This window comes from Ailuropoda melanoleuca, chromosome 1, assembly GCF_002007445.2.
Source record: "Ailuropoda melanoleuca isolate Jingjing chromosome 1, ASM200744v2, whole genome shotgun sequence".
Classification (NCBI taxonomy): domain Eukaryota; kingdom Metazoa; phylum Chordata; class Mammalia; order Carnivora; family Ursidae; genus Ailuropoda; species Ailuropoda melanoleuca.
In genome coordinates, this window is record NC_048218.1 from 46,026,848 (window position 1) to 46,049,811 (window position 22,964).

Sequence of the window (22,964 nt, forward strand, 5' to 3'; positions counted from 1 at the left end):
ACAGCTGTGCCACCCAGGAGCCCCAGTAGACATGCTTTTAAAAAGATGGGTGGATCTCTGATGGAAAAAAAATATGGAAGGGTGAAAACAGACGTCATATATTAGAGGAAGGCTGATTCTAAGGAGATTGGAATTAAATAGTTAAACTTATATTTTAAAATCTCCATTAAATGCTATGTACTTCAAAATTTGATTGTTTAGGGGCACCTGGGTGGCTCAGTCGGTTAAGCATCTGCCTTCAGCTCAGGTCATGATCCCAGGGTCCTGGGATTGAGCCCTACATTGGGCTCCCTGCTCAGTGGGGAGCCTGCTTCTCCCCCCCGCTTGTGCTCTCTCATGCTCTCAAATAAATAAAATCTTTTTAAAAAAAGGATTGTTTAACTAGGATGATCGGTAGGGGAAGAAAGGGATAAAGAAAAGGGGGGTAATCAGAAGGGGGAATGAAACATGAGAGACTATGGACTATGAGAAACAAACTGAAGACTTCAGAGGGGAGGGGGTGGGGGAAGGGGATAGACTGGTGATGGGTAGTAAGGAGGGCACGTATTGCATGGTGCACTGGGTGTTATACGCAACTAATGAAGCATCAAACTTTACATCGGAATCTGGGGATGTACTGTATGGTGATTAACATAATATAATAAAATAAAATTTAAAAAAAAAAGGATTGTTTAGCTAGTGAACTAGTAAGATAATTAAGTTTTTTAAAAATACAGACATAATGTATTAAAATTACGTCCTTTCAGCCATTGTTCTTGATTGAATCATTATTTACATATATATACACATACATATATATACGTGTATATATATATGTGTGTATATATATAAAATAAAACCTAATAGTAAACATTAGGTTTCACCTCCATAAAAAGTGTTCTAGATTCTCAACAAGAACGAAACAGCAAAATTATAACGTGTTTTTTTCTTTCTCAAGATCATGGATCTCAAGTAATACAATTTATATAGAAAGAATCATGGTTTTGTTTATGCACATTTTCGTTGTTTTTCTAGAGGTATAGGTAGGTAGGGGTGATACCGAAAGTATTTAACAAGTGCCAGAACAAAGGCACCAACCAGTCAGAAGAGACCACGGCTCCCTGTCCCTGGCGCAAGCGCACTGGGGCCAGCAGAACCCGTCCTTAGAGAACATGAATTACGTATATAATGTAACCGAACGCTTAAGATACAGCTTCTTTAACATTTGCATTTTTAATATAAATATTTATCTTCTAAAAATGGATAACCTAAAGTTCAAATTGTTTATCCCTTTTCAAATATCTCTTTTTAGAAGATACTAAGTTTTTGCTGCATATAAGTTCTAGATGTAAGCATGTACTGTGAATGAAAGCATTTCCCAATGTATCATTTGCTTAAAACTCTAAAAGTAAATTTATTTCATATCTTTTAAAATATTGCCTTCTAAAAGCAGTCTCAGAGACATCTGTCTTAATATTTGGATTGATATTGACTTCATTTGGACTAAAATATACCTCTAAAATATCAAATCTATTTTCATAATCAATTCTAAGCGGCCTTGTAAGATGCTCAAAGGCTATTCCAAGCGGTTCCTTTTCACCTTTCCTGTGTTCCAGAGCTACCCAAGAGCACAGATGGCTTTCCAGAAGGTGACAATGAAGAAAGTCTCACAGAGAAGCCTTAAAATAGCTTTTCAATTAATTTAGGTTTTCCTTTGGAAATAGCCAAGAGTTTCAGACCACAGCTCGTCACAGCTGGCTGGAGTTGGGGGGACTCCACCCCACAGCTTGAAGTGATAAAATATCTGGCTCTGGGTCAAAGATGTAGGAAGTTTCTTCCTGGACCTTCTCATCATGGCTATTTATGATATGAAAAAGAAATTAAATTCCTTGGGAGTAAACATCAATCACCCTTCCCAATTTTGCTGAGTAACTGTCCCTAGATGAAATATTCTGCCACAAGACATTATTGGGATATGACTACTGATCAAAAGGAATGAAAGAAATGACATCATTGAGTCACATGTAAGACAAAGCAGGATAGCCAAGAGAGTGGGAGATAAGATATGTCTCCTAGGTAACCATTTACAACATGAGTAGGGATTGTTCTAGAAGAGAAACAAAGAGCAGCTCTATTCCCTGTGATTGGATTTGAGAGAGACAAAGCCAGAGCGACCTTAGTAAGGAATCGCACAACTCAATACTTAGTACTAAGCCAAATGATCGTTTGGAAAAAAAAATGCAGACCCTAATCAATATATAACCTTACTACCTGAATACAGCGAAATAAAACTCATATAGAGTTTAATTACCACAAAATCAGAATAGGGAAATCACAAAAAAAAATCACAAAAGCAGAATAGGGAAATATTTGCTCTCTGGATAGGGAAGGGCTTTCTAAAATAGAATCCAATTGAAAATATGACAATGAAAAAGACAATTTGATTAAACAAATTTTAAGACCTGCCTATTTCAAAAATTCCCATAAACAAAATTGGTAACAAATGTGAGAATATTCCTAGATGATACCACAGAGTTGATGTTCTTTAATCTATAGTCTTTAAGCTATTCAATAAAACCTATGAGATTCCTAATAAAGAACTAAATTTAAGAACTAAAACTAAAGGTCATTAAATGGAAAATACAAATGGCTAATAAACAAGTGAAGAAAGTACTGCTATTTTAGAAATCAGAGAAATAGAGATTTAAAAAACCATTTTACACTATTACATTAGCTGAAAATGTAGTGATGGAAATATAGAATGTTGATAATCAGGGCACTATAGCAAGATAACTCTGATACATTGATAGCAAGATTGTAAAGTGGCATAATCTTTCTAGAAAGAAATTTGATCATATATCTTAGGAAGTTCTCAAAATGTTAATGCCTCCTCCACCTGCTCAGGACATAATGGCCTTTACTTTATAATTGGGCATGTGATTTAAAATGCAAACATCTCTGTGATGGTTATAACAATGGCGTACATTTATAACAGGTAACACAAGACTGGTATGGTGCTTCCTGAGAGGAGGTTTTGACAAGTGGAGGGAAAGAGAGAACAAGGGACTGAGTTTCTGTAGTGGGGGCGGTGGGGGGTCTAGATCTGGGGGATTGCCAGGCACCTAAAATGTGCAGATATTTAATGCACTTTGGAGAGGCTAGGCACAGTAAAAACACCAAGCCAGTTGCTTCGTTTTTTTGAAAAGGTTGGCTTTTGTAAGTAGGAGGTGAGGGGATAGAGGGAAGAGGACCGAGGACAGGAATGAATAATACCAATGTAAAGAGAACATGTCCAAATTCACTCCGGAAACGTGTTACTCTAAAAAGCAATCCACTGCACAGAGTATAATAAGCATAACCTCAAAATACCTGGAATATGGAAATACTTGAGTAACTACTTTGAATATCAATATTTTAGAGCTTTAAACATATTAGATAATCTGGTCTCAGACTTCCACCTTCAATCTTCTGAAAAAGAAGCAAATGCCTAAGGCATTAAGTACTTTACACAAAACCCCAGAGCCAGTCAGTTAATCCCGTATCAGTACTTCCTAACAGAACGATTTCCTTATAAAAACAAAACAACAACAACAAAAACATAATGCAGACGCAATTGCTAAAAAGCATTCCTCAGAATAACCTGGTACTTACCACTGTGTGGACTTGGTCATAGGTGCTTTGGATTTTCCCATTAACTTTGTTTTTACCTGACAGAAACAAGAGGAAAATAACATTATTTTCATTCTTTGTGTCCCTAATTCTTGTTACTCATTATGAAGAACTGTAACTCCTGTTCTAACTCTGGCGTGTTAATCGTTATTATTTGTTTGCTATCATTTCAAACACTGATTCCAATGAAGTTTGAAATGAAAGGATGACAGGAAGAAAGCCCAGGGCCCCCTGAAGTCTTTCTATGTTCACTTCTACTGGCCCAGCTTTCAATTCCGAACACCTGCACACATTACTGCTGTTTTCACTCAGTTGGTGCTCATAGATCTGAGTTGATTTAACATACTACAATGGCCAAAGAACTGTTATCAGTGGAGGCATCAAACATCAGCTTATCACTTTTTTTTGTTTGTTTAAAAAAACCACTGAATATAAAATGTTCTGAAATACCCATACTCAAATTCTGTTCACTTTCATATTTTCTTTAAGTACTAGAGGATAAAAATTGACTTATCTCATACTTAAGAATAAAATAATTAAAAACTGGGTCCTTAGGAAAAAAAGGTAAGAATTACAGAAACTCACTGAAGCAGTTCCAGGTACTTACTGCCAACGACAGTCTTGTGATTGAAAATCTTACTCCAAATTCCACCTTCTCCATTGTCTTTCACTCCGAATTCATAAACAGTGTTGGGTTTTAGATTTTCCACAATTGTTTCAGTGGCGGGACAGAGTTGAAAAACCCATTTCTTTTCCTTATCCTTTTCTCTATAGCGAATCGTATAGTATCTGTTAAACAACCAAAATACGACGCTTGAAATTCACAGGGAGGTTCAGAACGCTATTTCAAGTTCCTTAATAACTCACAGACGCCCAGCTACTTCTCAAAGACTGTGTTTAATACTGGCTTCTGTTTTTATTTTTTTTAGAAATTGCAGAAAACACGAAAAAAAATAGCTTGGTGTGTACTTGTTTTTAATTTCTAATTCCAAGTTGGAGAGCGGGCAGCAGTGCAGTTACTGACTGACAGAATTCAGACCTCTCAGTTCTATTATTTGCTACTTTGCAAAACGAAAGTTGGAAAATGCTGGGTGTTCATTTTTTTCCAATTATGCATAGAGCAGAGCATAGACATAATTTTGTAAGTGCATAATATTGTAGTTTTACAGCCATACGGGTTTAAGCCTGGAACTGTATGAGTTTATGCCACAGAACATCCGTTAAGGTAGTATCGTTCAATTTTGTAAAAGGGGAACCTGAAACTCTAAGATGCATCGAGGACTGCGTTTTAAGGGTGAAATTTTCTTTTCATTATAAAAATAGACTCAAGACCACAGCCAAGCTAAGGGTACAATGAAAAAAAAATGAAAAAATGCAAATTTAAGATCATGGTTACGTATACGCTTAGGGCTTTGTAATATTCAGCCATATATATGGTAAAGTAATGCTAATCCTCCCCACTTTTTTTGCACTTTTATCACATGAGAAGTTTTATATATTCTCTCATTTAAATATCTTAAAGTCATCTTTTTTTTTTAAAAAGGTTTTATTTATTTATTCGACAGAGATAGAGACAGCCAGCAAGAAAGGGAACACAAGCAGGGGGAGTGGGAGAGGAAGAAGCAGGCTCATAGCGGAGGAGCCTGATGTGGGGCTCGATCCCATAACGCCGGGATCACGCCCTGGGCCGAAGGCAAACACTTAACCACTATGCCACCCAGGCGCCCCTAAATATCTTAAAGTCATCTTAAGTAGAAGTTATTAATCCCATTTTACAAATGTGAAAATAGAGATTCAGAAAGATCACTTAATTTGCCCATTGTTACCCACCCAGTGACTTTAACCAGTGGCAGACCCAGAATACAAAGATTCCTCTTGACCCTGCTCTACACGGCCTCACAAAGTGGGCCAGCAGGTCAGGACAGGGGAGTTCACCAGTACTGAGTACGGTAACAAGAAGGAATGAGCTAGAGCCGCGTGTATCAGTATGAACAGATTTTAAAAACAAAATATTGAATGAAAATAGCAAATTACAAGATGATACACACAGTCTCATATGATTTACATAAATATTGAAACACTCACAAAAAAAAAAGCCTGTGTTACTGTATATTATTTTTGGCATTGTAAAGGGACAACAAATATTGTAAGGTTCTAGTATTTATGGTAGAGCTTTAGTTCCCAGTGAGTTAAATGAGGTTAGAGGTGGGGCCAAAAGGTAAATTTTATCTGCTTTTTATTTGTAAATGAACATTTTCAGTAAATAAAATAATACCTGTCAAGTATGATGATGGAAACATAGGTGTTTGTTGTACTATTTTAAGTTCTTCTATTCTAAATTTTCTCTCAAAAATTTAGTACCTCTCCCCCACTCCCCACCCTAGCATAATTTAATGGGCCAAGATTTAGGCTAGTTGCTTTTAAAGCCTTCCAAAGTCACTCATATACTCATGCTAAAAATGTTTACTGTGCCACCTCTAAGTGCCAGGAGCAAGCTGTCAAAGCTACACAAACACAATTACCCAGAATCTCTGGAAACAAGGGCCAGGGCTGGCTACACAATTTATGAGGCTCATTCCAAAATGAAAACATGGGACCCCTTGTTCAAAATTGATTAAGAATTTCAAGACAAAGACAGTAGAGCATTAAGCCAAGCGTGGGCGCTTCTAAATGGGCGGCCCTGTGCAAATTCACACGTTGACTGTCCCTCTAGTCAGCAGGGGGCTATTATTTAACAGAGAGGGGATGATTTTCCATGTTTCTGTACATTTGTATCTTGAATGTATTTGTGTATTCAGCCTACTTTCCTACTAGTTACAAGCTCTGATACCAAGTTTGTCAGGAAAACTAAACGTACAGGCAGCTAACTTTTCTGCTTCAGAGAGGTTATCCTTGTCAACAGTGGCTTAATTGATAACTGTATAATATAGGCAAGTTCTAAGTGTTAAAAGAGCCAAGAAGACTATTTGGCATAAAGTAATGAGTCACATTTCCTTGATTTTAAAGCTAGATTTAGGCCTTATGATGATAAAGCTGAAACCTAGCACAGAGGAGGTACTCCATAAATATTTGTGGAATGAATAGAAAGGATACTTCCGTGCTCATGGGCTCATTCTATAATTAGAATATAATTACTCTAAATGGCCAATAATTCCATCACCAAAAAGCACTAATCTAAATAATCAAGTTTACAATTGATCTTTTTCAATGTGTCATTGTGTAAGGTTTCACTTACCGAACTCAATATTCCCATAGAATCAATGCAAACTGAAGGACAATACAATAAATGTTTACCTTGAACATTTGCAGAGGGCTTAAGATTTTAAAATGTGTTTCAGTTTATTCATACAATAAACCCTGAAGAGAGAATAAGAATCATTATAGAAGAAAAAGAGACAAGTGTCTAAGTTCTGATAATCAGTGACAGAGCCAGGCAAATGGCTCTTTTCTGGCTCCTAAGCTAATACCTTTAGTATTGCACTAGACTGTCTCCTTACTGTGGTGCTTGGCAAAAGGAGATGAGAAAAGACAGGTAAAATGACCTAGAAGGGAAGAGGACAATCCTAATTCCGTCTAACATTAGGAAAGGTTTGTTATTTCATTGTGTATTTACCATAACATAGAGTCACAGACTTCTCATTATTGTCCGAGGAGACTCAGGATCAAACGTTGACTGCACCCTTTTCTGAGGATGGTTAAATTTGGACATAAGCACAAGTCTATTAAAGATACAGGTAGCATTTGGTGAAGGTCATCAGATAAGACCTCTGGAAAGCCTGCCTCTAGCAACTTGGGACTTTGAGAACAAGTTCATGTCCTAAGTGGTAAGGAACCATTGAAGGTAGTGTTTGGTTCGATTACAATGATCTCCGCTTACATCTCCCTAATGGTACGAATATTGACCATAACGGGTATTGTAGCTTAAACAAAATCCGTAGCTCCTCGACATGTAGTGGAGAAGGCAGGTCGTGGCTTGGCTTGGGTATGTGTCAGCTGCAAACTAGAAGCCTGATTTCATGGGAGTCTTTGCCCACTTACTCCTCATTTTTCTCCCTCAAAAGAGAACAGGGGTGAATTAGACAATCTTTGAGATCCTTTCTCTTCCTAAGAGATGACTGTAGCTGCCTATCAGACATTTTATTCCAATAAAACACAGAAACAGAACACAGGATAGAAACCCCATAAACAAAATTTATGAAATAACTGGCAGTGAATTACCAAGAGCAGAAATTGAGTAATGTCAAGATAAATTTAGTCCTCTCACAAACTAGCCTGGCTTGATACATGTGGTTGGCTATCATTTGGGCTTTCTATGCTTTTTTCCAGTGATGTTTTTGTTTCTATGTAATTAACTACCATTATATTTCCTAAATCATCTCTTCCGCATATTTTTTGCTCTCTTCATATCAAAGGACACTTCCTGACACCTATTTTGTCAATATTTTTGCTTCTTGCCTTGTGGAGACTGTGACTGCTGATACAAATTCTGCCCTCACTCCATTCTTCTCAAAGTGTCTCTCCCTATCACTCCCTCCCTGCCCCCCACTCTGATTTCAGGGTTCACATAAGCATCTTGATAATTTTATACCATTTCCTTATTCTATTCTCTCACTCTCTGAGCTGAATAACTGTTAAATGCATTTCATTCTAGCAAAAATAAAATGAATATTCCCTTTTTATCCCTGCTATCTTTTAACACAAAATTACTTTTTTTAAAGATTCTATTTATTTGACGGGTGCCTGGGTGGCTCAGATGGTTAAGCGTCTGCCTTCGGCTCAAGTCATGATCTCCAGGTCCTGGGATCTAGACCCACATTGAGCTCCCTGCTCAGCGGGGTGTCTGCTTCTCCCTCTTCCTCTGCCACTCCCCATTGCTCCTGCTCTCTGTCTCAAATGAATAAATAAAACATTCTTTTTTTAAAAAAAGATTTTATTTATATGAGAAAGAGCGTTCATGCACATACAAAAGCAAGGGATCGGCAGAGGGAGAAGCAGGCTCCAGGCTGAGCAGGGAGCCCGATGCAGGGCTCGAGCCCAGAACTCCAGGATCATGACCTGAGCTGAAGGCAGATGCCCTATTGACTGAGCCACCCAGGTGGCACCAACACAAAATTTCTTCAAAGTAATCTACCTTATCCTACTTTCTCATCACTCATGATGCCTAAATCTCTTTGTAATCTGGTGTCTGATCTGTCGATAAAACCTTTTGATCAAATCTAATGATTTAATCCTCCATGAATTTCCTGACAACCTTAAAATCTACTCATATTCTTCTGCACGTCTGCTTCTATTCCTCTTGACTTCTGGTGCCTTCTCCCCTCATGGCCAATCGGTTCTCAAGCCCACTTATGTTTCCCTGTATGATTCCTCTTTTACTTGTCTCTTCTCTGTTTCTAAGCACTTATGGGACCAGTTTAGGTGTTTATTATCTTTGGACACAAAATAATTTTCAAACTGGTAAAAAATTTCCAAAATCCCTCTTCTTTATCACCTCCTGGTGGCTGACTTAAAATCAACAGAAGGATTAAGTTTCTAGTGATTTTAGTGCTATCTAAAACAGAATAGCTTGCCTGAAATGGCAGTTATAAAACAGGATTTTGATCTTAGGTCAATCTGACCAGAATTTGTATCCTCGATGTCTATGCTGTTACCATTGCTGGATCCGGATGGGAGATGTTACACAAGAGGTACAAGAGCTAGATGGCCTGACCAGATGATTGTTTTTTTTTTTTTTTTTAATTATTTATTTGGGGGGGGGGAGCAGAGGGAGAGAGGAGAGAGAATCTTAAGTAGACACTGTCCTGAGCACGAGCCCCACAGGGCTTGATCCCATCACCCTGAGATTATGACCTGAACCTAAACCAGGAGTTGGTCCCTTAACTGACTGCACCACCCAGGGGCCCCTGACCAGATGATTTTGAAGGCTAGCTTTGAACAACATTCCATCTACTTATTCACTTGGACCTTTGTTAAGACCTACTATTATAAAGCATGACGCTAAGATCCACATGCAATGGAAGATGATCAGGGCATCATGAAAAATTCAAAAATGAGCTCACAGCAGAGTGAGGCAGGGTAGGTATACAAATGGATAGGACTAAGGAAGTTGGGATGAAAAGTACAGGGTCCTGAGTGTGGCTGGGTACAGCACTCTGCAGCCTAAACTGTTGAAATGGACAGACCACATTTTAAATCTCAGGGGTATGATTTAAAGCAGGACATCCTATGTAAGTTCAGGAAAACAAAGTAGTCCAGATTTAAAACTCATGGCAGGAGCATGACTCATATATTCTTAGAGATAGGCTGTATGAGAGATTCTAAGATTTCTTTTACTAGGCAGTGAGGACCTGGTGGGGATTCTTCAGCTGGTGAATAAAGTTGAGCAGTGATGAAGGAGGCTAGATTTACCAGCAGTGGAAGAATTAGAGGGAAATTGGAGGGAGGAATCTCAATTATTGCTGTAGTCCAGATATGAGAGAACAAAGGAATGAATCATGGAAGAAACGAAAAGAAAATAGATCAAAATTATATCTCTACAAAAGAGATATGACTTGAAGGAAATTAAAGTAATGGAAAGGAGTTCTTCTGGTAGTATAGAAGATATTAATTTTATTGGAATTTGATGTACTAACCACCATTATTTGGCCTCTCTAATGGAGAGAATTCCATCAACTAAAAATACAGTCTTAGAAACTTTGGAAATGAGTCAAGATCAGATATCAACACTGGAAGTCATATGCATCCTTGTCACTCCCACTGCTCTTGAGACAACAGCAACATCAGCACGTCTTGTGACCCCTTAGAAATACAGAATCTCAGGCTCTTTCTCAGGCCTATGGAGCCAGAATCTGCATTGTAACAAGGTCTTTTATGTGATTTGTGTCCACAAAGTTTGAGAACCACTGTTCTACTTGGAAGTGATGGTTAAAGACAGCACAGATGAGATAAGGGGGAAACAAAGATGAGAGATCCAAGGATAAAACTCGATTCCATTTTGGGGAGGCAGGACAACAAATTAGCAGAAGAGAGGAGAAAAAGTCTAAGAGAAAACTCTACATAAAAATGTAAAAAAGGGGCGCCTGTTTGGCTCAGTCAGTTAAGCATCTGACTCTTGATTTCAGCTCAGGTCTTAATCTCAGGGTCATGAGTTCGAGCCCCGCACTGGGCTCCACGCTGGGCATGGAGCCTACTTAAAAAATAAATAAATATAAATATATATCAAAAAAGGAAGTTGGCCCACCAATTCCACAGAGAGGTTAAAAAGGGTAAGAACTGAGAAAATTCTTTTGGATTTTGCAATTAATTGATCATTGGTGACCACAAAGAGATATTTCAGTGGAACAGTAGAAAGGGAAGGGAAGCCACTGAAAGGGAATAAAGACTATGGGGAGGGGGTATGGAAACCGGGAATAAGAGCAGACCACTCCAAGAAGTTCTGGAATTAAGAGATTGAAAAAAAATCACTTGGAAGAGAGAACAGGATCAACAGAAGGTGTTGTTCTGGAGTAGGGAATCTTGAACATGTTTGCAAGCAGGAGGCAGGGCCCCAATGGCAGTAAGCATGAAATGTGAGATTGCAGGCTTAAGAGCATGGATGGGACAGGATGACGAGCACTGCCTGAAGTCAGAAATGGGTTCCTTGGAAAGAAGAGAAGAAGGAAATCTGGGGTGAAGAAAGAGTGGGCTGATGGTGGATAATCTAAATTTCCTCAGCATTGCAGAAGCCAGGATGGACTGGGATAGGAAAGGAGCCAGGGAAAGTAGCCTGGATGCTATTCCCAGGAATCAGGGTAAGGTGACAAGTGTCTGAATTGGAATCATTGGCATGGATGTGGAGAAATAGAATACACTGATGTGAGTTCTTCCCAAAGCCAGAACCCAGAAAACCTGGGGGCTCATTAGCTGTAGGAGAAGAAAAATTAAAAATGAATCAAGTTTCAAGTTAGAATGAATGGAAGAATTAAGGTACTTTGGAAAATATAAGAAATGGAGCTGATTATCAAGAGGAAAAGTAGGTGTTTGATTTTGTCACGTTAAGTTTGAAGTAATGGCGAGACATCATTGTGAAAATGCTGGTGTTTTACTCTTTATTTATTCAACGTAAATATTTACTGAAGGCCTACTATGTGCCAGATGCTGACCCAGGGACTGGGAAGATTAAACTGATTAAAATACACATGGTCCCTGTCCTCACACAGCTTAAAATTTACATGGAAAGACAAATGGAAAACAAGGCATTGGGTTCAATCAAGTGAAAATGCACAGACTTCAAAAATATTCACTTTTTAAAAACTAGGGGGGAAGAAATAGAAAGGCAAGGGCCTGTTCTGGACTGGCTGAGAAGGGGGGGCCTCATTCTACATTAACAGTAAATAAGTACAATGTGAAAGTGCTAGAAAATGTGAAAATGATTTCTAAACAAATCATAAAGCTTTAATAAGTTGGCAAAGGAGTGAGAACTAAAGCAATCTTGAACACTTTAACAAGCTGGAAACATGGGAAGGAAAAAATAAGCTATTAATGAGGAAATAAATTTTGGTTAAAAACATGTTTTACTCTTCATTTGGGCCAATTTGGAAAGTTTTCTTTGGACCTTAGATATATTAAGGACAAATGTGTACGTTCTTCCATTCAAAGCCTGTTAAGAATAAAACCTGTAAATTAAGCACATCTATTTTCCAGTGTTTCAGAAAAGGATTTAAGAAAATGGATACCCATATGGACCCTGTGCAAACAGGAATAGAGTCACGTGTCATGAAGAATAAAATGATACTCCATTAATACTTCCAAATTTAAAACAAAATGAAACATAGGGGTTTTCTCTCTGGAAACTTACTACACAGAACTTGGATACAGAAAGTCCAAAATCAAAGTATAAAGAAAAAAATTTCCAACAAATTATTTTGCATTGCATAGGATAAATGGGGCTGTACAAATCAATGAGAAGTGATTTTTTTTTTTAAAGAATCAGAGACTTTACACAGGGTGCCAATATTAGAATTTGATGGATTAGATTCCAATGATTTTTTAAGAAGGTACTCTTGAAGGAAAAATTCAGCATATTAATCTTCCAGTCTTCAAGAAGTAATCATTCCCTATAGCTAATACTCCTTATTCTAACTTACTGGCTTAGTTGAAATTCTAAACAAAACAAAACAAAACAACCCACCATCATGTAGGGGTAGATTTCTCCAAGTCTGCTTCTAATTACATTGATTTAGAATCCTGGTGGATTTATTTGGGTGTTTATATCGTGCACAGTAGTTCCAGAGCATTTAAACAAGGACTACTACTTTTTCTCAGATTCCACCAAGACTTTAAATGTCAGCTCTTTATTAACAGTACTAACTAGGAATAAAGGAGACATGTGTAAATGAAATCCACAAGAACTCCAAGTGCTTTTTTCCAGGCATCACCACTGAATTCTTCCATTTTAGTCATGTCCTAAGAGTCCCCTATTTCTGTCAAGGATGCCTTGCTTGTCCCACTCATTCAGGTTTGAAAGTTTACAAGCATCTCGATATGCTATTACTGAATCTTTTAAAAAACTTTATTCTAAGTAGAATTACTGATTTCGACTAGTGTGATTTGATGGGCATGACTCCATCTATCTGATGAGAAGAGCAAAGCCAGGGTGTGTGAGCAAGGAGGTGAGGGAGAGGTGCACACATGGTTTGAGTAGCTTGGGTCTTCTCATCAATTGCCTTGTTAATGTTCTAGCTTTACCAGGTCATCTGCTCCTCTCCTCCCTATTACCTCCTTATGCTATCAAACTATGGCAACATTTATCAGTTAGAATCAGCATCAGATAAAGGCTTTCATGAAGGGGTAAGACCAAGTGAAATCGAAGGAGAAGTTTGAGGACAGGGGAAGAAATCATATCCAAAGCTTTCTCTATGAATTTGCAGGTCACCAAACTTCATGAATTTATCAAGCAAGTTAAGTAACTATTAAGATCAGCTGCATTTTGCTACAAAAGCAACAAATTTCCTTTCTTCCTTCCCACTCCCCTTTGGACTTTTTAAATTAAAGACTAAAGAAAATGAAAAGGAGTAAGAAAGCAATCCATAAGTGTTAATTTTCTTAGCACTGGCACCCTGGACCAATCCAGTAAAGCTGGAATTATCACAAGAAAGCATGTTCTTCTAAGAGTCCATTTTCCAAACAAAATGAGTTATGGACTTAGTGATGGGTGATAAAGGAACATTTCAGATTCTTTGAAACATCTCAAGCTTATTTAAAAAAAAAATTGGTTTTGGCAATACCGTCTACATGGCTTTTTCCAATAATTTCTTCCTTCAGAACTATGAACATGTGAAGGAAAAATCTATTATTTTTCTTAGTCTAGATTTCCTAATCAAAGTCATATGAAAGGTACTCTTGAGAACTTACAAACATTTTTAAAGGTTCTTCTTTCTTTTCAATTTCGACAAATAAAAATAAAACACCACGCAAGAGAGATCAAGCCAAAAAGCGTATGAGAAAGTGCTCAGTATTGTTAGGACAAGAGAAGTGTGTATTAAAACTCTCACAAGAGCCATCTATGAAAAGCCTACTGCAAGCATTATTCTCAATGGGGAAAAGCTGGAAGCCTTTCCCTTAAGATCAGGAACGACAAGGATGCCCACTCTCGCCACTATTATTCAACATAGTACTAGAAGTCCTTGCAACAGCAATCAGAAGACAAAAAGGGATCAAAGGTATCCAAATCGGCAAAGAAGAAGTCAAACTGTCTCTCTTTGCAGATGACATGATACTCTATATGGAAAACCCAAAGGAATCCACTCCCAAACTATTAGAAGTTATAGAACAATTCAGTAAGGTGGCAGGATACAAAATCAATGCCCAGAAATCAGTTGCATTTCTATACACGAATAACGAGACTGAAGAAAGAGAAATTAGGGAATCCATCCCATTTACAATAACACCAAAAACCATACGTTACCTTGGAATTAACTTAACCAGAGACGTAAAGGACCTATATCCTAGAAACTATAGATCACTTTTGAAAGATATTGAGGAAGACATAAAAAGATGGAAAAATATTCCATGCTCATGGATTGGAAGAATTAACATAGTTAAAATGTCCATACTACCCAGAGCAATCTACACTTTCAATGCTATCCCGATCAAAATACCGAGGACATTTTTCAAAGAACTGGAACAAATAGTCCTTAAATTTGTATGGAACCAGAAAAGGCCCCGAATCTCCAAGGAACTGTTGAAAAGGAAAAACAAAGCTGGGGGCATCACAATGCCGGATTTCGAGCTGTACTACAAAGCTGTGATCACAAAGACAGCATGGTACTGGCACAAAAACAGACACATCGACCAATGGAACAGAATAGAGAACCCAGAAATGGACCCTCGGCTCTTTGGGCAACTAATCTTTGATAAAGCAGGAAAAAACATCCGGTGGAAAAAAGACAGTCTCTTCAATAAATGGTGCTGGGAAAATTGGACAGCTACATGCAAAAGAATGAAACTTGACCACTCTCTCACACCATACACAAAAATAAACTCCAAATGGATGAAAGACCTCAATGTGAGACAGGAATCCATCAAAATTCTAGAGGAGAACATAGGCAACAACTTCTATGACATCGGCCAGAGCAACCTTTTTCACGACACATCTCCAAAGGCAAGAGAAATAAAAGATAAAATGAACTTATGGGACTTTATCAGGATAAAGAGCTTCTGCACAGCCAAGGAAACAGTCAAAAAAACTAAGAGACAGCCCACGGAATGGGAGAATATATTTGCAAAGGACACCACAGATAAAGGACTGGTATCCAAGATCTACAAAGAACTTCTCAAACTCAATACACGAGAAACAAATAAACAAATCATAAAATGGGCAGAAGATATGAACAGACACTTTTCCAATGAAGACATACAAATGGCTAACAGACACATGAAAAAATGTTCAAAATCATTAGCCATCAGGGAAATTCAAATCAAAACCACACTGAGATACCACCTTACGCCAGTTAGAATGGCAAAGATAGACAAGGCAAGAAACAACAATTGTTGGAGAGGATGTGGAGAAAGGGGATCCCTCCTACATTGTTGGTGGGAATGCAAGTTGGTACAGCCACTCTGGAAAACAGTGTGGAGGTCCCTTAAAAAGTTAAAAATTGAACTACCCTATGACCCAGCCATTGCACTACTGGGTGTTTACCCCAAAGATACAGACGTAGTAAAGAGAAGGGCCATATGCACCCCAATGTTCATAGCTGCATTGTCCACAATAGCCAAATCATGGAAGGAGCCGAGATGCCCTTCAACAGATGACTGGATTAAGAAGCTGTGGTCCATATATACAATGGAATATTACTCAGCTATCAGAAAGAACGAATTCTCAACATTTGCTGCAACATGGACGGCACTGGAGGAGATAATGCTAAGTGAAATAAGTCAAGCAGAGAAAGACAATTATCATATGATTTCTCTCATCTATGGAACATAAGAACTAGGATGATCGGTAGGGGAAGAAAGGGATAAAGAAAAGGGGGGTAATCAGAAGGGGGAATGAAACATGAGAGACTATGGACTATGAGAAACAAACTGAAGACTTCAGGGGGGGGGGGGTGGGGGAATGGGATAGACTGGTGATGGGTAGTAAGGAGGGCACGTATTGCATGGTGCACTGGGTGTTATACGCAACCTAATGAAGCATCGAACTTTGCATCGGAATCCGGGGATGTACTGTATGGTGACTAACATAATATAATAATAAAAAAAATAAAAATAAAAAATAAAACTCTCACAAGATGCTGCTATGCCAGAACAGCGAAAATGCAAAATGCTCATGGCGTGAAATGCTGATGAGAATGTGGAACAATTTGAACTCTCATATCGCCTATGGGAGTGTAAATGGAAAAGTCAGGCAAAAAAGAAAAAAAAATTAAATATACATTTTCCCTGTGACCCAGAAATTCCACTCCTAGGTATTTATCTAAGAGACATTAAAAGATATGTCCACAAAGTCTTCTACAAAAAAATTTATAAAGTCTAATTTCATAATAACCCAAAACAAGACACAACTGGGTGTCTACCAACAAGAGAGTAGATAATAAATGCTGGAATATCCACATAACGGAATACAACTCAAGAATTAAAAATAAAAAAGGAATGAACTCTTAATACCTGCAACGTCATCAGTGAAACTCAAAATATGCTGAATGCAAACAGACACACACAAGAACAACATAGTATATGATTCAATTTATGTGTAATTATAGATTAGGCATAGCTAGGCAACCTAATCTACAGTGATGGAAATCCCCTCAGTAGTTGCTTCTTGAGGAAGCTTCTGGCTGGAAGGATGACAATGCTCTCTTTCCCGAGGGAGCATAGGATACATGATCACGCGCATTTTTCGTGACTGATCAAGCTGTGCATTGTTCTGGATTTAAATTATACCTCAACACCACATTTTTTATTAGAAAGGAAATCAAACTTTTACAATTTAAAAACCACCTTGAGTCTTTTTAAAATTAAAAAAAATTAGTGAAATGCCTTCGTTGAAGCCTGAGAATTTGGAATGCATGTCAGATGCAAAGTTTTGAATTTTAAAGAGAATGTAGTAAATACTTATGATAAACAACCATTTTATTTCCCAGCTTCAGCATGTTGTACACTGCCCAGCGCAGAGACCATGCCAAATATATGTGCTGGGTGGATGAATGGCCATGATTTAAAAATATACTTAGATTTTCTTATTTTGTCCTGCTAAAGAAGATAGGAGCTTCACCTCCAAACCTGTGCTTTTCCTCTGTCTACATCTCGCCCCCTGTCTAACTCTCCAGTTTTCTAAACCAGTGATTCTCAAACGTAAGTAGGCATCAGAATCTTCCAGAGGGCTTGTTAAAACAGATTCCTGGGCCCACTTTCAGAGCTTCGGATTCAGTAGATCTGGAGGGGGCCTTGAGAAATGAACCCAGCTGATCTTGACGCTGCGTGGCTTGGGGTCACCCTTTGAGAACTACTGCTTCTAGCACTTCTTCAACTGTCAAACCAAAGTTCCATCCCTTTCCAACCAAAGGTCAGCATTTCCCACTTTTAACCATCTTTCCTAACTGCTGTGGGCCTCATCCTCTGAGCTTTTAATACTGTTCTCACTGATGCTCCCCACTTGCTATTTTGCTCATTCTCCCTTGTACTTTATTCTTTGGGAAGAAAAAAATGCTTGCATGTGTTTTCTATTCAGGTAGATGATAAGTCTCTCAAGGGTAGGGACCCTCAGTATCTTCCTTCCTCTCACACCCAGAACAGGCTGTATAGCTAATGGGTGATGGGTATGTGCTGATGCCCCTGATATTTATTCATTCTTCCAAAGCATGCACAGATACTACTAAAAGCAAGAGTGAATTTTCAGGTAAAAAAAAAAAAAAAACCCTTTGTAAGGATGAATTACCTGTCATTAGGACAGTGACTCGGCAATGTCCAGTCATGGTGTGGGTTAATGAGGAAACCCCAGGACAGGAATACAGAGCTTGGTGTCAGAGTGCCAACCACCAGCTGGAGAGGTTTGCGAGAGCGTGCTTTACCTATGGAGGTAACGTGCAGGTTAATTCCGGTAACACAGTATATTTTTATGACTGGGGTAGAATCATGAAAATGACTTGGGAAGATGATAAAGAGCATGAAAGCATCAAGTTCCTTTTCTTCTCACGGAGGGCACAAATATTACCAATTTTTTGCCCGTTAATTTAAGCATAAACCAAACAAAATATCATTTTGAGATTTATGTGTATATGTATATATATGTGTGTATATATGCATGCATATATGGGTAATATGCATGTAAACTATATGCAATCATACCTAGGTTTTATTTTCTTATGGGTTAAGGATGAATATGAAAGTCGTGGCTATTAGCAGCGAAATAAATAATGCAACTGCATTTGCTCACTCCATTTCTTTTACAGATACAATAAAAGCATGTTGGTTTTTCCCTCTTCTCCCAAGACTATGAATTAGTGTGAAATGTAGGTTATATTCTTTTTTAAAACCAATTTAGAAGTATAAAATCCCTTGTCATACTATTACAATAGGCCTTTTTTTTTTAAATACTGAGCGTCTAAATGGAAAATGTATACACATTTTTTACACATTCTTAATAATGCTGGCAGAGTAGGGATGACACAGGGAGTACAGTTGTTCTGATGGGATGAATTGGATTTGGGCAATGCCAAGTGATGGTGATAAACCACTTTAGATTCTTTTCCAGCATATGGGGGGGGGGGAAGGTATTTGCATTTTCAAAAATATTTGAAACTTCAGGAACGGGGGACAATAAAAAAGAGCAATGAAGATCCTTTGCCATGGCTCATAAAAAGATCTGTAAGTAACATAAAAATACAATAAGATATCTAATAAAACTATGCAGAACATAAAACATTCTTTTTATTTCCATTGGATTCCCTCTTTAATTTTATGAGACCACGCCTGTTATATTTGCTATTGGAAGAATTTACCTTATTTTGATCTAATGCAGTAGGAACTAATAGGTAAGAAGGTACATCTTATATAAGCTTAGTTAAAGTTATCTGAACCAAATGCCCTTTAAAATTGTCCCAGCCTTACTGCTTCTGTTAGATTTAAGTTCCGTGAGTTGTTATTCTGGTGAAAAATCTTCTCAGTCCAGAACATATATAGCCTAGTGGTGGCCAACTGTTTCATGGTAACATAGCTGAATTTTTTAAAAGATATTTGAAATAATTGTCAAGGATAGCTATTTGTTTGCAAACATGCTTTTTTCCTCCTCCATAAAATTTTCCACCTCCACCTGTAATACTGCCTTGTGTGATTGTGATTCCAAGAGCCCAAGTCTGACTCCCAAAGAGGGTAGATTAGAACCTAGTGAGGGTAAGGGGTTTATGTAGTTTGAAAAAGGCCTGAAGGGATTCTGATATTCCTCCTGCCACCCCTGAGTTGGTTTTCACTAATGTAATACAACTATCTCATTTTACAAATGAAAACTAAGGCCCAGAGAAGTTTCAAGGGTATCCAAGGTCACACCAAGAGCAAGATCAAGACTCAAATTTCTGTCTTCTGAATTGTAATCTAGTTCTTGGGGTTTTTTTTTTTTTTTTTTTCTACACTACATCATCGGCATAGCTCACACTGTATGAAGATTATGCCATTCAGACACAAAAGATACCTTTCCTTTCTCCAAGAGAACCTAAGGCCTACATGACCATAAAATAATTATTTCACTGTTTGGATATAAAAATGATTAAAATTTATGTGGCAGATGCAAATATAAAATGAATCAAAGTTAATGCATTAGTCATCGTATCATTCTCAAATGCAGACTACAAAAAAATTACATCCGTTGTCTGAAAGGAAAGGTGGGGTATTATATCCTGAGCAAGATGAAACAATTTCCTGAGCTGGTCGTCACAAAGGGAAAAATAATTTCCAGACCAGTGTCCTACAAGTTCCCAAATGAAGTTATAAAGTGTGACTAAGGTATAATCACTCTTTTGACACCCCTTACACATTTTTGTATGTTTGTATTGAGAAATACTTTGATGAACATGAAGCCAGAATCCCATGAATCCATACTAATATTTCTTGACTTTTTTAAATATTTTGAAATAAAGTCTTGAAATGACAACTATCATTATAAGTTATAAGGAGTCACTGAAATTTCCCTCATGCTTTGGGAGAATTTAGGAGTCCAGGAAAAAGAATTTGTATTTTTCAAAATGTTTGACTGTTTACTGCTTCTCTAAAAAGAAGTGAAAACCAACAGAAGGAGGGGAGGGGACTGTGGCAACAAATTTCTGGTAACAGGCGTGACTGATGCAGCCGGAAGATAGGACATACACAGCTGCAAAGGGCCGGTGTGAGGATCTGTACGTTCCCCCAGCCCATTTCATCCCTCTAGAAACATAGAACAAACAAAAGAGATCCTTTTTGCTTGACATCTAGTGTACTACAAAAGATAAACATGATTAGGAAATATTAAAAGCAGTTTGCATTAGATGAAAAAGAAAAGAAAAGCATTTTTATCAACTATGTACAGTTAGGGAGATGTGACATCGGACGGTAAAGGCATATTCCCAGCTCTTTTAGGTTCTGACAGCAGTGGCCTGCTTTTTTGATCTGAGAAGAAATTTTAGTAGTGAAATTGGGACAATGTACGGTTTTCATCTTTCTTTAGCCTGTGGAAAATGTTTCTACTCATTCGTTCATAGGTTATTTACTTTCCTGTTTCCAGTCTCCGTCTCCCCAGGAGTCTCGGCGTTGTGTTGCTTTTCTAGGAAAGCAGTCCTTGCTCTCATGTTGGACTCAACAGAAGAGGGTCCCAACGGGAGAGAGGAGGAGTAAAGTAGAACCCAAGTTCCAGCCCATTTACCATGCACACAAAGGAGCGATGCTTTTGAAATGTAAACAGTCTCCTTCAACAAAGGTTAGACATCAGATTTTGCCCTTGAAGTCTGGAAAGCACCAGAGTGGGCCTGAGTTGACACACTGCAAAGTAGATTCAGGCTAACAGGAGCTAACTCTAAGCCAGCACTTGCTATGGGCCAGGCCCTGTCCTACAAGGCCACACACACATGAACTCATGTAACCCCCACAAGGACTCTGGAATGCAGAAGAAAGGAGGCACCAAGAAGTTCAGTGAATTGCCTAAATTCCCTAGCTTTGTCTGCAGTGCTGGGATAAGATCCCAAGCAGTCTCTACGACTGACTGTAACACCTGCGAGCAGGATATCGCTGACATGGGGCTGCTGTCTCACATATTCTAATCCACATTCCAAAGGCCTCCCCAATGTACTTGGTCTCCACAGGCAGAAACGAAAAGGCATGGTTTAAAGTTAATAGAACCTGAAAAATGAGCAGAATATACCTGAGCATGACTTCTTTTGACTGGGAGGAGGGGCAGGTCGCACAACAATCAGGTATTTAGGCTCTGCATCTGGAAATGAGCACAGTATTTATCAGTCAAATTCTCTGCGAGGGAGCAACATTCGCGACAGCAAACACACGTTCTGACTCAATGTTCCCCGGGCCTTAGTCATTGTAACCACAGCACCAGCGGATGAGACGACCCAGGAATGTGGAAAGTTAATACTTCCTGAGACGGTTCAGTCCATTAAGTTCTTAAAATGAAAATTAAATCCAGATTTTCAAAACCAATCTTGCTAGACACAGATTTTGTGCCACACTTTCATCAATCCTTCCCTCTGCAAAGAGGTTTTTTAAAAATCCAATCATATCCACTTCGTTATCCTACTCTTCACAGGACTCAGCCTGATGCTTCAGAATCAGGGAAGGAAAATCATAGTTGCATAAGACACACGAGACACAACAGGATCTCACCTGCTGTGTGATCTGAAAGGGCTCACTTCTGTAGTAATATGAATATTCATTATGTTCTATTTATTTTTATCCTATTTGCATAGTTTCTCAGCCTGTTAGCATATTCAACCAATCATTTTTGTGAGCAATGTTTAAACAAAGTCGCAATTTCAGGTTGGTATGCTTTTCATCTACAATATGCCAATGGAAAATAAATAAAAAGAGAATCTCTTAAAAATATTTAGGCTTTAGGGGAACCTGGGTGGTGCCGTTGGTTAAGTGTCCAACTCCTGGTTTTGGCTCAGGTCGTGATCTCAGGGTGGTGAGATCGAGCCCTGCAGCTCTGCCCTCAGCACAGAGTCGGCTTGAGACTCTCTCTCCCTCTCCCTGCCCCTCCTGCTTGTGTGCTCGCTTGCTCCCTCTTTCTCTCTCTCTGTAAAAATAAATTAGTAAAATCTTTAAAAAAATATTTAGGTTTTGGGGCACCTGGGTGGCACAGCGGTTAAGCGTCTGCCTTCGGCTCAGGGCGTGATCCTGGCATCATGGGATCGAGCCCCACATCAGGCTCCTCCACTATGAGCCTGCTTCTTCCTGTCCCACTCCCCCTGCTTGTGTTCCCTCTCTCGCTGGCTGTCTCTATCTCTGTCGAATAAATAAATAAAATCTTTAAAAAAAATATTTAGGTTTTAAATGTTTAAACAATCAGTACGCAGTAAATCAGGAGCTAATAATTTATCAAATCTTTCTTTTTTTTGAATTGCTGTTTCCAAGATGGTTGATTTAAATATACATAAATAAGTGAAATATACACTGGGTGTACTAAATAGCATTTCATAAGCACGTCTACTGAACTGACTGATGACTTTTATCTACAGTAGCTCTGCGGTGACCTTGGCTCCTGAAATTCATTCTACACCCAGTTTCATCTGGATGCAGCAGTCAACAAGAGTTCACCCCTGCTCACTCAGGGCTCACGTCTATTTTCATTCTGGGTTTAA

General features: G+C 38.4%; 1 protein-coding gene across 17 annotated transcripts in view; it reads right to left on the reverse strand.

Annotated features, from left to right (window-relative positions):
* The window catches only part of ABI3BP (ABI family member 3 binding protein), a 241,368-nt gene that overhangs the window by 137,094 nt on the left and 81,310 nt on the right, over positions 1-22,964 (reverse strand). For all 17 annotated transcript variants that reach the window (XM_019797315.2, XM_019797321.2, XM_034657432.1 and 14 more), the window contains exons 3-6: positions 21,515-21,583; positions 18,068-18,200; positions 4,256-4,437; positions 3,631-3,686 (exon numbers count right to left, since the gene is read on the reverse strand). In XM_019797315.2, the coding sequence (XP_019652874.1) occupies positions 3,631-3,686; positions 4,256-4,437; positions 18,068-18,200; positions 21,515-21,583 (440 nt within the window). The remainder of the gene's footprint in view (positions 1-3,630; positions 3,687-4,255; positions 4,438-18,067; positions 18,201-21,514; positions 21,584-22,964) is intronic.